This window comes from Excalfactoria chinensis, chromosome 2, assembly GCF_039878825.1.
Source record: "Excalfactoria chinensis isolate bCotChi1 chromosome 2, bCotChi1.hap2, whole genome shotgun sequence".
NCBI classification, from domain to species: Eukaryota; Metazoa; Chordata; class Aves; order Galliformes; family Phasianidae; genus Excalfactoria; species Excalfactoria chinensis.
In genome coordinates, this window is record NC_092826.1 from 116,551,981 (window position 1) to 116,569,435 (window position 17,455).

Sequence of the window (17,455 nt, forward strand, 5' to 3'; positions counted from 1 at the left end):
ATAGGAAAACAGAGACAGGAAGATAGAGACAGTTTTCATATGCATGAATGTGTGTTAGGCTCCATTACCTTTCAGTATTAATGGCCAGTCTCACTCAATCTTGTACCCACAAAAATCCCGCTGTAAGAATCCAGTGTCCATGAGATCTTCTTCTGTGCTTCTCTCTGCTTTTCGTAAGGCTGTCCTTTCCTTTTTTCCTTGATCAGTTTATTGTCATATTCAAAGGCCAGTTTAATCACATTGCACTATGGCAGTGTCTCTGGAATTACTCCGGTTTGGCCACTCTGAACATGGCTTAGGTCATCTTAGTTATGATATAAGAGAATAATATTTGATATGCCTGAAACTGTTCTTACTGTATTTTAGCTGAGCTGAATGTATTTTAGCTGAGCTGAATCATTCAGCTAAATCTTTATTAAATTCACCTCTCAAATGTGCAGTCACAGCGATTCTTATTCTTTTCCTACTCATGCTGTTTCTTACCTGCATTCAAAAAAGAACAAAACAAAACAAGAAAAAACAAACAAACAAAGAAAAACACCCAAAAACCCCAAAACAACCCCAAAATGACAAACCAGCCTTTTTAAAGCAGTGCTCTTTACTTGTACTGCTTTACAAATCCTGGGACAAGTGCTGGGGTGTATTGAAGAAAAGCTTCCAATAGGGTCAGTGGGTTTTGCCTAAGGAAAAACATCACATTTCTGGACAGTAAATGAGAGTTTTTACTAAGCTACTAAAATAAAAAGTGCATCTGAACGTAATCTTACTTGACAGTATGACATGCTTTCAGATGCTGCTATTTGAGATTTCCCATATTCTTTTATATGTATTTCCTTCTGGCTTACCTGCATGTCTGTCTATGCCAGTGTTCAAACCCAGCGAAGGAAGGAAAGTGAGCTGTTTAGCCAATAGCAGTCTTGCTATCTGGATAACGCAAAAGGGAAGAAAATAAGACACGTAATGATCAGTGTGCTAAATCCTCTCTAAAGCTCCAGACCTGTCATGTAGAGCTAAATCCTAGACAGTGCCATTATCAGTGCCAGGTTAGCACTGGAAGTGCCCCTATCTCTCCTTCTCTTTCCTTCACTCTCCCCTCCAAAGCCACTGAAGTTAATTCATCATGTTGACACAGAGCAGGGCATTATTATTCAGAGTTGCATAAAAAGTGAATTTACATTGAGCAAAACCAATAAGCCGCACAGCTCTGACATTTAATTTTCCTGTAAACTCTTCCTATTGAACCAGGCAGGACTACATGCATTTCCAAATGAAATGCAGGGTTTGCAGCACAATAACCTCGCATAGATGAAAACGAATAATTTGGAAGTTACCGTAAGCCTATTTCCTGCCACCTCCCTCCCTGTCTAAAATTTGTATGGGCTGTATTTCTGCTTGATGCCATGTTAAATTTTCATGTATTTTATGTTCCCCTCCAGTGTCAAAATGGCATGCAAAATATTCCTCTTTTAGAGGGGCTGCTATTTATGACTGGGTCACTGGTTGGTAGTGCCCCATTCTTTCTTTTTCCTTTGACATCAAACCCTGGGGCTGAAGGTTGAGGATAAATAAGCGATGTCCCTTGAACTAAACACAGTCATAATAAACTCTCAGATGTAATGTCAAGTCTAAGCTAGTGCTCTCTTCTACTTTCTGCTCTATGCTGATCAGCTCCCCAAAGCAGAGCAGTCATATTTCAGAGCTCACTTTATCTGCTTTCTCTTCTTACCATATTGAATGTCTGATCATAGGAGAGGTAGTAAATGGCTCTGTTAAAAGGCAGTTTAACCAGGGAGACGGAGGTCAAGACATAAGCTTACTTTGCATGGGACATGATTGTGCATCTGCATTTCTGTATCCATCCATCCATCCAAATTTTCTAGAGATTTCTCTATCCTTAGACCATGAGTTGTTGTAATTTCGTACAAGAAGCTTCTTCAGGCAGACTTTGAAGTGATAGACATTATCCCAAGATGAATGCGTGCTCTAAAATGGCTGTTCAAAAGAAACCAGCAAACATTTCAGTTTTGCAATCAGGTCGTGGGGACAAAAAGATCTGGCAAGAAACACACACACATCCTCAAAAATGCACCTTTCATATTTGTTTATTGTATCAATATTTTTACTAGAAATTCATTACAGGCTGTGCTGGTTTTGTTACAAATTTATGCTCTGTGTTGGTTAAAAAAATCAACAGTGTGGGTTACTGTTAGATGTATTAATGCGCTTTTGAAAACGAACTGTTAGGAATTCAAAAGGTAGTTATGCTTTCCCACCACGGGGTTGTGGGTTGGTTTTTCTTTTTCAAATATAATCAAATGTTTCTTTCAATCTTAGGTACTTGTACGTGTCTATTATAACCTGTCATTGTGAAATTAGATCCTTGTGCCATACTTAGAAATTATGATTAGAAATGGTACAAAACATTCCATGTGAAGCTGGTATGGAAGTATTCTTATTTTTAAATACGTGTTTTGATGGGAAATTTAATTTTCACATGAATAAAAAAAAGAAAAAGAAAAAAGGAAAAAAAGAGAGAGGAGAGAAAATACCACATATGTATTTATTCATTTTTTCCTTTTTCTTTCCTCTTTTGTCAGTGAATGGGCATACTGGTATAAATAAGGGAAAAAGGAAAGAAGCAGAAAACATAGCCACCATTAGCCATATATACAGAAAACCTAACATAAACCTGCAATTCAAAATTGCAATTGCTTTTGATCTATTTATGTATTATGTGTTTATGTATGTCTTAATTATGCGATCATGTTTGATACAAAATAATACGCTGAATATATATCCTCACCCATCTTCAGTTTTCAAAACCCTGTTTTTGTGAATTGGGTTCACCAGCTGGTGGGGTCGAGTCAGAAGGAGTACTGTATTGATGTCCTTCAGAGTTGGTTATTTCCTCCGTGCTTTACAGATTTAGACGAGAAGGCTGGTGACAATTCAGAATGTGTGGGTCTTGGGCTGGGCTCATCTGGACTTATTCTACACCAGGTCAGATGAAATTTCCCTAGAGATGGGCCAGAACTTAACTAGTCAATCGTGAACTTCTCCCTGTTCTGTATCCTGAAGCCCTCTCAATCTTTCCATTGTCTGATGAATGTTAGTAAAAGAGAGGAACCCTGAATAAAAGTATTCACAGCCAAAGCATAGTATGAGATCTTTATAAAAATAGTTATAGGCACTTTCCTGCCTCAGTGTTACTGTAAAACAGGTAATGGTGGTGCTGAATATTCAGCCCCCTTTGTGATGGTTTATTAGGGACTGTTTGATTCGCTGGATAATAGTGTTCTTTACCAGAGGAATGGATGATCTTGCATTTAGAATGCTGGACTGAGCTGTCCCCATCTGATTTTCTTCAAAGTCGTCTACTGCTGATGTAACATCAGTGCTTTCAGTGCTACAGTACAGGTGGTTTTGAGAGCAAGACGCCTGCTTGCATCCTTAATGCTCAGGTACCTTTCTGAATGTGGCCTAGACATCAGACGTGCAGGGCATGCATGCTTCTGTTTATGTAAAGTTGGTGATCTCCTTTCCTGAAAATTGGACACAACCAACAAATCTCTGTAATACAGCACCGTGTTGTAAAATAATATATTTTTTGCACCCTTTTACCTTTTCCTACTTGAAATATTTACATTTAATCAAGCAGAATAATGTGAAAGGCCTGATTTCAGCAGCTTCACAAAGGAATACACTTTCCCTCCAGTGTTTATTACAGAGCACTCAGAGCTATTTGCTTGCTTGTTCTGTAGTTAAGTCTTTTTTATTGTGTATCCTACACAATAGGAACAAGGGAACAGTTTAACACCACTGCAGAGAAGTTAACCCATAAACCTTGAGATTCCTGCAGCTAGTGAGAGCTCTTAGTGACTCCTCTGTGTTCAAGAAATGTTTAGGTGTGGTACAAAGGGACATGGTTTAGTGGGGTTATAGTGGTGGTAGGTGGATGTTGCACTGAATGGTCTTGGAAGTCTTTTCCAACCATGGTGATTCTGCGATTCTAGATGTTGAAATTATCATTTTCAATGTCTCAAGCTGGAATCAAGAGTGGACCTTCACACCTTTGAAACTCAATGAATAGAAGCAGCACTGTGTAAAGGATGAGTTAGTCTCTCTCCGACACAGGCATTTAAACCAGGCCACAGGAGCTGGACTTCAGGGAAGCCAGGGAACTGGGATGAGTAAGTCAGATGTCAACATCCACATTGAGGACAGCCCAAGGCAGGTGAGATGCTGTGGAAGATCCTCCTGGGAAAGTATACCAGCACAAGATCAGTCTGGAAATGGAACCGGTTTCTGCTTTTTACCTGTTTCTGTTGAGAAGGAAGAAAAGGAGATAAATTTTCTTTCTTTTCCTAGAAGTTACAGAGATATCTCACAAAGTTGCAGGGGGTAGATTAGGAGGCGCTATACTGGGGTAGCATTGTGTGCAGAGAAAAACTTCTAGCAGCAGAGATTGCAATGGTTATACAATTTTCATATTAAAGGGCAGATAGTTTACACTGCTGAGTTCTTCCTAGGCGTAGTGCTGCATGTGATACTTTTGTTTAGAACTTGAAATAACATTAAAATATTTTTTGTTGTTTTGGGTCTCGTAAGATCCATAAGGAAAGAAGCTTACAGAACTGAGACTTAAATCCATCATATTTCATTAGGGGAAAAAATTCTTTTCAAGAGGACAGTGGAGGGCTCTTTTCACGAAGGGCTATTTTGGTATAACTCTCTTGACCCAGCTGTTTCACTTCTTTTTTTTTAATGCAGTATGAAAGATGCTCCTCCTCCAAACTCAGAGAAGTTGGACTCTTTTCCTTCAAACGGCTGGCAAAAATAGCATGTTTCAAGCTGTTCCATAAAATGTCAACATCAAAGACTAGTTTCAAATGGCTGTTAGTAACTAGAAAGAAAATACTATAAGAGAAATATTTATGTAGCTAGACCTCGACTTACCACTATTAGCTTTCCGGTGGAAGTAAATGCACAGAGCACATACTTGTATATGCAGGGTTTCCTGAAAGAGCCTTGAGTGGCTCACTTATGTATCCCATCATCAGGTAATAGAGATTTTCATGTGACTCAAGTGGCAGAAGTCACTTCCTGCATCTGGAAAATAGCACTGTGATACTATGACTGGAAAATATATATATATATTTATCCTTTGTAAACAGTGGAAGTACAGTAGGCAAGCAGAAAGCCATCTGTGGCATATTTGTTGTAAAATCAGTGTATCTAAGGGCATGCTGTAATTCCTTTAAATGACCTCAGTGTCACAATCTAATGTTAAGTTGATGCAGAAAATTGGCAGTGTCCTCTGGGACTTGATAACAGTAACCAGATGTTTAATCCATTTAGAGCTAATTGACAACAGTGGGAAAGGAGGTTTGTGTATGGTGTAACTGTAGTAAAATAACATCTAACTCATAAGTGTATATGGCTTAAGTAATACTGTAGGAGAAAATGTAGCAAAGGAAGTTCTACTTTATAAATGCTACTGCATCCAATTCCAACCATATGAAATCATTAGAATTCATGCAAGGGTCTTCTCTCCATTCCTGATGTGTATTAATGATCAAATTCTAATCATTCTTGTAGCTGCTAAGGCAGATTGATCCTTATAAATATGCTAGCTTCTTCTCAGAGCTCCACAGAGATGAGTGCTGGATGGGAAAGGCTTATTCTTAAGCTTCTCATTCTTCAAGTGATCAGACAGACAGACACACATCTGTGTACCCATTGGAAAAGGAAGCAACCAGAACGATTGCTGGTCAGGCTTCTCTCCCACTGGAGCTGCTTTCAAAATTATTTGCTAACAGTAGCTAATAAAGAGCCAAATGAAGAAATTGAGTCCCTCACACAACGGATGGAGTGTAAAGGACATTCAAGAGTTAGTGCTTTGTAGTTCTTCTGATGTCCTTCAGAACTTATGTCAGTGATAATCAGCCTGTAGAGAAGCCCTGTCTGTCACAGCTTTTCCAAAAAGGTCATAGGGCTTGACATTACTGGAGGGCATGCACACTTCAAAGCCAGGAAGTCTCACATCAAATGACTTTTCATTTACACTCTGTTATTTTTCATCTGGGTTTTTTTTTTTTCCCGACCCTTTCAACACTCACCCTTGGCTATTCCAGGGACAGCTCATAATGTGACCACAGATACCAAGGCACTAGACAGCCAAAGGCAAAAGCAATGTTACCTGCCCTCTTCAGAATAAGTTCTTCCCTTGGCCATGGTCCCCCAGACATGAAGTGTTTTATGCCTCTATTTTTGGGACAAGGAATACAAAGCCTTTTCTGGCTCTCCCTGTCATTGACCTGTGCCAGCTCTGACACGTGAATAAGGGATGTTGATAAAGATAGGTGAATTAACTGCCGATGTCCTCCTCTCACCATGCTAATGACAGTAGCTTGCAAGCTATCTAGCCCAGGACTTCTTTGTGTTCCTTTGTTCATGGAGGGAGCTTGGAGGAGACATGGAAGGATGCAGCTATTTGAACTACTGTTCAGACAGCAGAGGAAGGACTGGGATTTCAAAAGTTAATGGAGAAGTAGGGAAACTGGGGATGAGGGAACTGTTACTGTCAGATTTTCTTCTGTGCTTCCTCTGTGTATTTTTCATGATAGTAATTTTTTTCAGCATCTACATGACTAATCCTTATGCAAGTATGACAGGTCTATGCAACGTCAACAAGGCTGATTCTGTGTAGCTGAGGTGTCCTGAGGGTAGATTTGACTCTTTGGAGTCTTAGGAAAGCAAAGGGTGGTGTGCACCTTTGAGGATAATTGTGGAAGAGGATGTGATTTGTTCTTTACTCTGCAAAGAGGAATCCATTCCAGAGAGTGCTAAAGATCTAAGTATAGAGTGAACATAAATATCAAAGTAACTGCACTGAGAATGTTATGAAGAAAGATGGTAACTATGGTTTGCGTGTTCCAAGCTGGGAGAAATAAATCACACTGGACAATATGGCACATGCTGAACAAGAACATAGAATTCTCGCTCGAAGGAATCTTAGTGTTGCAAGTTAATCATCTTTTTATTAGCATGCCTTGAAGGTTTTGGGGACATAAATTTTGCAAAATAACAGCTGGACTGTAGAAATAGGCCATTGAATTAAGAAACAATTCACACAAACATGAAAACAGAAAGCTCTGTATCAGCCTTGTGTAGTCAAGAAAAGTACACCTGCTTCCTGTTAAGGGACATGCTTGAATACTCTCAGAGTGGATGACCTGGGGGAAACAGTGGGTGTTAGAATTAAAGCTGTGTCAATCTGACCCTGAGACAGCATTCAGTGAGAATTTGTGCAGTTTCCCATTGGTTGTGAAAGTCCACCCCATGATCAGGATCACAGGCCTTGACAGGCTGTTGTGAATTCAGAGTGTGATGCAACAAGAACACTTCATCTGAGAAGAGAGGTGGAGAAATTAGTTTTTCCTTTCTACTGGGAGACATCTGGTCGCCATTAAAGTCCCCTTTGCAAGAGGTAGTTAACTCACGGGGAAATCACACCTCTGTGAGTTTTAAGTAAAGAGCCATTGCTATGTTGTAAGGCACTTGTAAAACCCCATAGGACAGTACTAAAAGTGTCAAGGCTGAGTTTTGTTGCTTGAGGATTCATCAACAGTAATTAGAAATGAAGGTACACTGAGTGTGTCTTGTTTTCCTCTTTTATTTTCTGCAGAACCAGGAAGAGTTCAGCTGAAAATTGTCAGTGATGCAGCTTTTTCTTCTTTCCAGAACAATCCAGAAAGTAGAAAAATCAGCCAGAAAAAAAGAAACAAGCTTGTGTGCTTCATGGGATGTAACTGGTGTGTCCTTCACCTTTCTCCTCTTTCCATTACAATTTTTTCAGCATTTCCTAGTCTTCAGAGGAGAGCCAGTGAGTCTTAACAGTAACTGGGAATATACCCACAGACTTAGATACCTAACTATGAATCTAGGAAATGAAGTTCAAAGTTGAGTTCTGATTTTTCTTTTTTTTTTAAATCTTAATCAAAGATCTGACCCATTTGTAACAGATCCCTTCAAATATTGCAAATGGCTCATCAAATATTGAAGCACAATATGTCTTAAAGTTATTATTATTTTGGTGAAGAGTACCCTTGAGAAAACTAAGGGGATAGGTAGAGAATAAAGTAAAGCTAAAATGGGTACAAAACTCATATACTCAGAATAGGTTTTGGATTATTAAAGCTTAATGCTTGTTTTGAGACGTATTTTTTGCCTGTATCATTTTTGTTTCTGCTCACAGCTTGTACATTTTTCCCTAGTTAGTTACAGCTGGCTTATTTAAAACAGGTGGCAATACTCTGGTTATACATTAATCAGCCCAAGGTCAGGAACTGACTGTGTGCCCACATTTTCCATTGGCATGTGCAAAAAACTCCACTAAGTTCTCTTAGTGCCTAAAACTGCACTCAGTTACTTTAGGGTAACTGTGGGTTTGTGAGCCAGAGCCCCTTCAGCTACCACTTAGTATGTAGCCTCTCTTGTCCACGATGGATCATAGAATCACAGAATGATTTGTGCTGGAAGGGACTTTAAAGATCATCTGGTTACAACCCCCTGCTATGAACAGGGACATCTTCCACCAGATTGGGTTTCCCAGAGCCTCATCCAGCCTGGCCTTGAACACTTCCACATCCACACTGTCAGATATCTGTAGTTTCTTTGGGCAGTCAGTTCCAGTGAACAGTGAGATCTCCCCAGAGCCTTCTCTTCTCCAGGATGACCATCTCCATCTATCTCAGCTCATCTTCTTAGTAGAGATGCTCAATTCCTCTGAGCATCCTGGTGGCTTCCTCTGGACCACCCCCCCAACAAATCTGTATCCTTCTTGTGTGGGGGCTCAGAGCTGAACAGAGTGTTGCAGGTGAAGCCTTAAGAATGCAGAGCATTTGGAGAGAAAAACCTCCCTCACCCTGTCACTGGTCAGATGGTCACTGTATTTGGTATAGGCCAGGACATGGTCTGCAAGTGTACATCACCAGCTCATGTTGAGCTTCTCATATACCAGCTCCCTTCTCCTCAGGGATGCTCTCAATCCTCTCTCCTCTCAGCCTGTATTTGCGCTTGGGAATGCTCCAGCCCCGGTGCAGGGCCTTGTGCTTGGCCTTGCTGGATTTTGTGATGTTCACTGGGTCCCACCTGAGATTGTCCCTCTGAACGGCACCCCATCCCTCCAGCAGGTAATAAGGATTACAGGTAATACAGAATACAGGCAAATGTATTTATCACAAAAGGCCTGCAAAAGATTTTTCCTAAGCTAAAGACAACAAAAAACAGGTAGTTCCAGGAGAGTAGGAGAATATGTTTTGGCTTAGGTAAGCTTCATGGACATGAGGTAATACTGTGATGGCTGGACATGAGCAGTTTTTCAAACATCTGACCATGAATTTTTGTTTTCTCAGAGCTACAGAAGATTTTCCGTGATTTAACTATGACTGGAATTTGCAGAAATTGATATTAGTGTTGATACTGTGGTGACTTCAGAAGCTATCTATAATATATGTGTGTTTGTTTTCTAATAATAATTCTGCTCTCAATTGCTATATCAGGTGGAAAAACAGCAGGTGACATTCAGTGCTGCTAATTGCAAAGGTGCATACAAAGGTACACCTGAGGAGGGGATCCAGATTAGCTAGTATCACTCACAGATTTGTATTAGACAGCTTTTCAGAACTAGTGTAAAGCTCAGCAGCAGTTGTAAATGAAATAGAATTATAGATGGAGTTGGGAATAGAGAAGAAAGAGGCAACTTTACTGTGCAATGTGAAAATCTATTGCATACCCACGTGATGGTGACTACATGCAGTTTTGTTCTCTTGAATTCAGAATTAGAAGAGGGACATACACCTCAAGGTACAATGTATATCAAGCATAGAATGTGTCTTCTGTGCAGGGGAAATGGAACAGACTCAAATTTCTCAGTTTGAAACAGAGATGCCAAGTCCCCTGGTCTTATGTCAGCTGGTGATTCAGGCTTGTAATGTGAGGTTCATCTGCCTGAACTCTGTGCAGTGTTACTGAATGAAGGCAGATTCTGACTTTGGAAAACAGTCACTTGTGTGATTTGGCTTCCAAATGTATACAGTTAAGCCTTATTAAATCTCTGTTAACTTACAGTATCTGTCAGATAAATCCTTGTTTTGCATGTATCTCCTTTACACAGGAAATGAGGTATTCAATATTATAGAACGTTTGTTTGCTCTGTTTTCAACACATTCACATTTTAGCCATGAGTGATGCCCAGAACCTCAAAGCATTTAGTTTATACAAATTTATTGAGTTCTCTAAGTAGAATCTTGTGGCCATATAGTCAAGGAGATATTTACTAACAGAAGACAATAGAAGTGCATTGTGAAAGTTTTTGAGTGCTAGTCTTTGTTTCTTTCCCCATATGCATACTACTTCCTACATCTTAGAATGGGGTAAATTACCCTGAGAGTCCTATCTAAATAAATAAATATTCAGCAGCATCCCATTCATTTTAACCACAATGCCAGAATTTATAAGCAAAACACTCTGGGTAGCATTAACATGGAGATGGAAGGGAAATGTGAATGAATTGTAATTCACAGTCCAGTTGCCTAGCTCAAAAAGTCTGTTTAACATGTCTTCACCATTAAGACATTAATAAAAATATATGCATAGAATTCACTGATAATGTAGATTCCATATCCCCAAGTGCTCTGATTTTAAGTGTATGTCAGAAGAGGTTTTACAAGCACTGAATGACCTGGAGTTATATAAATACGATTTTGTTAAAGAAAAAGAATTCGAAATTGCAACCCTACATCCACAGACTTTTGGTGTATTTCTTTTTGAAATGGGCTGTAATAAACGATATGGTGTCTGTTTTTGCAGAAGACTGTTATTTTTTATTCTGCCTGCCTTTCTGTTAGATAAATCTTAAGGGGAATAACAGGAGTCCCTCAGCAAGTTTTCAAGATGAGACATCATTATGAGTCTAACTCTGTTTAAAAAACAGGAAATCAATTCACAAAAAGAATTGCTTTCGTTTAGGAGAAAACACCTTACAAATATTGAAATTTCTGTGAGATCCTGCAGTGTTTTAAGGTCTCTTTATGAGAAATGAAAGCATAGCAGAATCCGAGAACATTGTGCTTGTGTACCTAAAAATTGCTGTGTCTAATGACATAACACTAAGCATTTTTTTGTTACGGAACAGGCAGGAAAAGTGACAATCTTTATAAGGCTTCCACCCAAATATCAAATACAATTCTGTTTTCACAAACTTGTCAGCGTATGTTCAATTCCAGTGTGTTATTCATTGGTCTGACTTCTTTTATCTTTTCTCTAAGACAGCATTTCTAGTAAGTTTTGAAAGGTTTTCATGAGGACGTGTTAAAATGACTCAGGAATGTTCCATGTAGTCTGGAAGAAGAAATTATGCTGGACTGGATACTAGAGGATAGCACGTTCTATTTAATATGCACAAGAGGAGTTTTAAGAGGATGATCTCAGTGTCCCGTCTTTTGAAGTTGCTTATGAATCTTCAACAAATGCTCTTTTGTGGAATGGAGAGCTTAAATACTGTGTTGTCTTTGGGTCCTGAGTGAGACGTTACTCACAGTAGTGTCTTGGGACTATACTGGCTTTTCATTTCTGATTTATGCATTGCTTTTCCTCTCAGTGTGAATAATTAATATCAGTGTGATTGGGGCTTATTTTTTTTTAAATGTTTTTTGAACTGAGGTTCAAAATACTTACATGTATTTGAAAATATTGTCTGAGGAATTCTTGAGTGGTTCTGAGATGGCTGGGAAACATTTTACCAAGTCGCAGGCCCTGCACCAAACTGACTGTTGGTGTACATATATTCTTGAGATGTCTTCCCTTTTCTGTCTGTGGTAATACCCTTCACTGCCAAGCTGTTAGAGAGCGTGGCTAAAAAGGCTGAAGCACAGTTAGGCAATTTCCCTTTGCTAATCAATACAGTTTTCCTGTGAAGCTTCATCTGACTTTGTAATCAACAAGTGTAACATTAAAGCATGAGTCTTGTACCAAATCACACATCCTGTTCTCTTGTTTTCCTTGACAGAATCATGAATAAACTGGCAGACCAGCAGGACCACATGATACCATGAAGAGAAGCTTACAGGTCCTCTATTGCCAACTGTTTAGTAAGTAAATATATACATATATATTTATAAGAAGTCAACCATTCAGGTTTTTAAATAAGAAAGTATTTATGGTGCACACAATTCAGGAAGGCACACTACCCTGTGCCTTGTACCTGGAGGAACCATTAGGAAGTTAAATTCTCTTGTTTACTTGAGATATCTGGAGATGTATTAAAAGAGAAATTGTAGTGGCAGGTGATTCTACAGACTGTATTACAAAGGTAAGTGAGATCTGCTGTGCCTTGACACTGTGAACACTCTCAGAAGAATGAGAAGTAGGAGCACAGGATGGTGATTGTTAAAATAATGCAGCAACCTTATTGTAATCGTGGCTTTTGTATTGTTCTCTATGGAAAAATGGGGTCCATCTGACCAAACACATCTGGTGGTGTTCTTTCAAAGAGATCTAAGAGTGAGGGAATAGAGCCCCAGGCTCACGTAGCCCTAAATGCTGTGTCAGTTCCTGAGATGACTTGTTTTGTTGTTCTGATTTTTAGAAGAGTTCATGTAGCGTGAAGGTTCGGTGAAAATACTCTCAAAAAGATGAAACTCAGATTGTGCAGATAAAGGCTGTATCTCACATCCAGAGGCACAAAGCAAGATTTTCAGTGTTAGATGGTATCAACGCTGTTAGGACATTTCTGTAGATGGACAACTTTCAGCGTCAACATCATAAGCAATTACATTTCGTTCAAAAGTTTAGAGGATAAATAAAGTGAGAAAAGACAAAATAAAAGTGTAACCATTTCATCAGTATGCTTTGCAAAGAAAATTGCTACTTTACAGGAGGAATTATAAACAGTTTTTTATGGTGTCTTTTCAATTCAGCAGAACTTCTGACTTCAGTGTATGTCTCTTATTACACATTCTTTATGGATTTCTCTTATTCCGTTCCAAGCAAAGCAGAAACCAGAAAAACATGCTTTGTCTACATAGGATGAACAATGCAAGAAATACTGCTTTTCTGGCTATGCATGACAATTAATCTAACAGGTATTTTGTAGACTTCTACAGGAATGCAGTTAATGTCATATATTTGTTTCACTCACTGCTGTTAGGGTACAAAGTGAGAGATTTGTTTTGCTAGATTGGCTTCTTTTGCAGTTCTAATATACAATATTTCCTGTGATGTAGGAGATAATCAGTTCTGTTTTCATGACGTTGAAAGGAAGACTCCAAAGGTGCACCCAAGATCATTCTGCTCTAATAAGCATACTCCACATTGAACCTACCATAGTATTGGGTCTTTCTGAGATTGTTTGTTATTGGGTTTTTTATATCATGCTTCCCTGTTTGATGGCACTGCCCATTGCTATCCCTACTGCTTTAAACTATATTTTCAGGGTAATAAAGTGAAGATATAGTCATAAAACCAAGGAATGCTTAGAATGAAGAGGGAAAGACTGAGCAGACTAAATATAAATGATTTTGATCACGATATTGTGGACTCTGTGACTTCATTTGAAAGGATGGATTATTGCTATCGATACATAAACAAGCTGCATTTTTTCTCTGAGTGCAGCAAAGATGTGTGCTAAGTGTAGCTATCATAAAAAGATGTAACGGTTATAGCTCTGTAGCTTATATTTTGGGCATTTGGAATGAGTTTCCTCTCTGATTGGTTTATTGGCTGATTTGTAAGAAGCCTGTGGCAAGCTCCATCAGGTTGTTTAATTCTTATTAAATCAGGTGTTTTTTTTCTTAGTTCCCCTGTGGGTGTGTGATTTAAGCTTACCTTTTCCCCAGTTTCACCACAATACTTAAAAACAATCTCAAGGGTGTGCATTTTGCAGCAAAAGAAATATTTCCTGTAACACGTATTTATGCTAAATGGAGTGCCTGCAGCCTGGTCTTATCTCTCTTATCTGCACAAAATACTACTATGCAGAAGGGGGAAAAAAAAAACACTTCTGAAAAAGGGTCAGAAGATCATATTTTACCTTGGCCTGATATGCTGATGGCCTGTGCCTTTCTTCCTCACCTCCAACTACAACAAGTGGGTCTGTGATGCTGACTCTCTGATATTGCGTTTTCATCTTGTCTGGTATGGTGTGAGCATCTGATGGAGACTTAGGCTTATAGAGAGGCATGCATGATGCATGTGTTCTTATACATCAGAAGCTGATATGGCTTGAATAAAGTATCATATCATAGTATCATAGTATCATGCGAGTTGGGAGGGACCTTAAAGATCATCAAGTCCAACTCCCAGGTTTTGAGCCCCCTGTGTAGCCAAGCGGCACTTCTACCCCTGCGCCACAGGGGGGATTCGAACCCGGGTCCTCCGGTGCCGCAAGCAGCAGCTTATACCACTGTGCCACTGGGGGCACACATGTGTTGGTGGTTTGGGTTTTATGGGAAGAAGTAGTCTCATCCCCAAACTAGTGCAATGCTATGAGACTTGCCACATGTGTGTCGAGTCCCAGCTGTGCCACTGGGCCAGCAGTAGCTATGCCCTTCTGTGTATTCATTTCCACCTCTGTTCATTTGTACTGTATTGAGCTGTGTGTCTACACAGTGAGACAGCAGGACCCTCATATGCATGAGGACTGTTGCTTTGGGGTTCAAAGAGAAGATTTTACTTGATTTATAGACCTACTGGTCTATATATATATATATAACATCTCCATTTATAGACCAGTAGATCTATAAATCAAGTATATATATGTATATATATATATATATGCACTTTTTTTTAATTCAGGCCCATATGTAAATAAGACTTGAAGGCACTAAATGTAGCATCCATCCATTTAGCGAATTCTGGGTGAGTTATGTAATCAGTCTACTGCCATCCGTATTCCCCTGCTGCGCTTTCCAAAAAGAGCATATTCTATCTATTTAACGCTGATCAAGAATAGTATGTGAAAATGGCACTAGCAGCAGCTGCTCTTTTGAATGTGGTTATGACGGGCTTGAATCTGATCCCAGTTGTCAAGAGATAGACTTTGTGAGAATGGCAGCGCCGCATTTGGCCCAGGACAGGGGCTCTGGGCAATACTGTTTACCTCTTGTCATTCATTATTTATGAACCAGTAATTAAACATGTGATAGAACTTGAAGGAAGTGTTGCTTTCCGACTGTATCTTCAAAGATGTTATTTAATCGGAAATCTCTGAGATATTAAAAAAAAAAAAAAAAAAAAAAAAAAAAAAAGCAAAACAAAACAAAACATGAAAAGATTAAACCAAAAATTTTGGAAGAGGTTTCTTAGTGAGAGTTCTTTGAAGTTAGTAGCTGGATTGCGTTGATGAGGACCAATTAAAGCAAAACATGTGTCCACAATTTGCTGCCATTTGTTCTAGGCACATCTTTATGGATGAAGTTTGTTGCCTTTATAATGATGGAGATGCAAATGCCTTTCCCATGAGGCTGAGCGATCTCCATTTTTTATAAAGACCTAATGTGATGATTTAAGCCCTACAGCATGAGCCACAATATGTCTGCATTTTCTGTAATAAAACATGCACATTATAATTTACCATGCATGCAGTGTTCACGGAGAGGATCCAAGTTGCATATAAACTAAAGAAAATGTGGAAGAAGGTAACTGGTGAAGCCCCTGGCACACACACTGTGTGTCAGACTTCCTTCTTCAGACATTTGTTTTCCCGAGAAATGGAAGGACTTTTATTTTCTATTTACTTACAGCACCGATGTCTGTATGAGGACCTGTCACCATAGCATCTGGAAATAAATGCCAGCCTGAGTGTTTCTTCATGCCATTATCACTTTGCACGTTCCCAAGCATCACTCTTTCATCACCGAGGCCTGGCACTGTGCCCAGCAATATCAATAGGGAGAGCCGCCTGTGTGCAGACTCACAACTCTCGGTAGCAAGCTGAGCAAAAATGGCAGTGAGAGGCTGTGCCTTGTAACACAGGCTGTCACAAACCCTGCATCACTTTGCTGTGGATGCAGCTCGCCTTCCTCCCTCATACCCGGCAGCCTGGCTGCCATTCTGTTAAATCTCTTGCAGGGAAGTTTACCCTGCAGCAAGGGTTTGCACAAAGGCTGACTCCAGTCCAGGGGCACTGATATTTAAGAAGCAGTGTGAGTATGTCAAATTCCTGGATGTGGACACCCAATTCACCGTGCCTTCTGAAAGGTGCTGGGCACCATTGTCCCCCGGTGACTATTGCCTCTTACAGGAGCCAGCAGCATCACTCCTGCTCTGTTGCTGAGTAGTGTCTGTGAATAATTGTGTGGCTTTAATAAGGTGGCACACACTGATGCTTGTAAGCGGGTGGGATGGCATGGTAACAGCACAAAAAGACTATGGCCAGAAGCCGAGGAATAACCTTTTCTATGCCTATAGTAGATAAGGCATGAAGAAATGGATTTATAAAGCAGCAGGGAACTTATCATTAGGCATCAGGCTGAAGTGCTGCGGCAGGTAGGACACTGAGAGGCTGGAGCAGGCTGGTCAGGAGGGTGTTAGAGGCTCTTCTGCCAAAGCACCTAATGGAAAAAAACATCTCTCAGGGGAGATGGGGGTTATCTAGATTATTTGAAAAGCTCCCATCATCCTCTGACCCTGTGACCACATGGATATTCCACGTACCGTGTCCTCAGTGTAAATGAGCCTGCTTGCTTCAGCAGAGCTATCTCAGTTTGCACAAGCCATGTATAATTAATCCATGTGATAGGAACATATGGCTGACGTATGCTTAAAGATACCGGGGATCACTTGATGCAGACTGGGAGAGACTCACTTTCTGTCATTCATGGGGATTTGCAGAGAGAAAAGAAAGTAGCATTTTGTAGTGCTCTGCTAGACTGGTAGGTGATAGCTTAAGCAAAGAGAGCAGCGGGGGAGTGGTTATCTAGCAAGAGAGTCCATCTGTTTTGCTTAAAAATTAGAAAGGTAAACAGCCTCTGGGTATGCAGTGTTTTGTGTACAGAGCTTTTTGGGATGCTCACTGGGTTGCAGCATTTGTATCTGTGAGTCACGTGGCTTGGTAACAGGCTGCCCATCGGGCAGCACACAGCAAGCAGTACATCTACACATTCTTTTTCCACTGTTCAATTAAAGGTTGCTGCTTCCTTTCCTTAACAAAACTTCAGCCTTCTTGAAAGAAGCTGCTGCTTTCCATTTCCTTTCTCAAATCCTTTCCTGGGAAACAGACCTTTTAAAGAGAGCTCTGAAGGCAAACTAACACACCTTATAAAAGAAAGTAAATCAAATATATGTCTTTTTATCAAATACAGGCTCCAGCACCCTTATTGTGCCCCTTGGTGGGATTTCAGGTGCACACACAAGAGGCAGCATGTCCCTGCTCACCAGCTGCGTAAGAACGGCT

General features: G+C 39.9%; 1 protein-coding gene across 2 annotated transcripts in view; it reads left to right on the plus strand.

The window, feature by feature from the left end:
* Nucleotides 1-17,455, plus strand: part of TMEM108 (transmembrane protein 108) — a 156,641-nt gene that overhangs the window by 65,297 nt on the left and 73,889 nt on the right. For both annotated transcript variants that reach the window (XM_072329339.1, XM_072329340.1), the window contains one exon: nt 12,071-12,152. In XM_072329339.1, coding sequence (XP_072185440.1) covers nt 12,113-12,152 — 40 coding nt within the window. In that variant the 5' untranslated portion in view covers nt 12,071-12,112. The remainder of the gene's footprint in view (nt 1-12,070; nt 12,153-17,455) is intronic.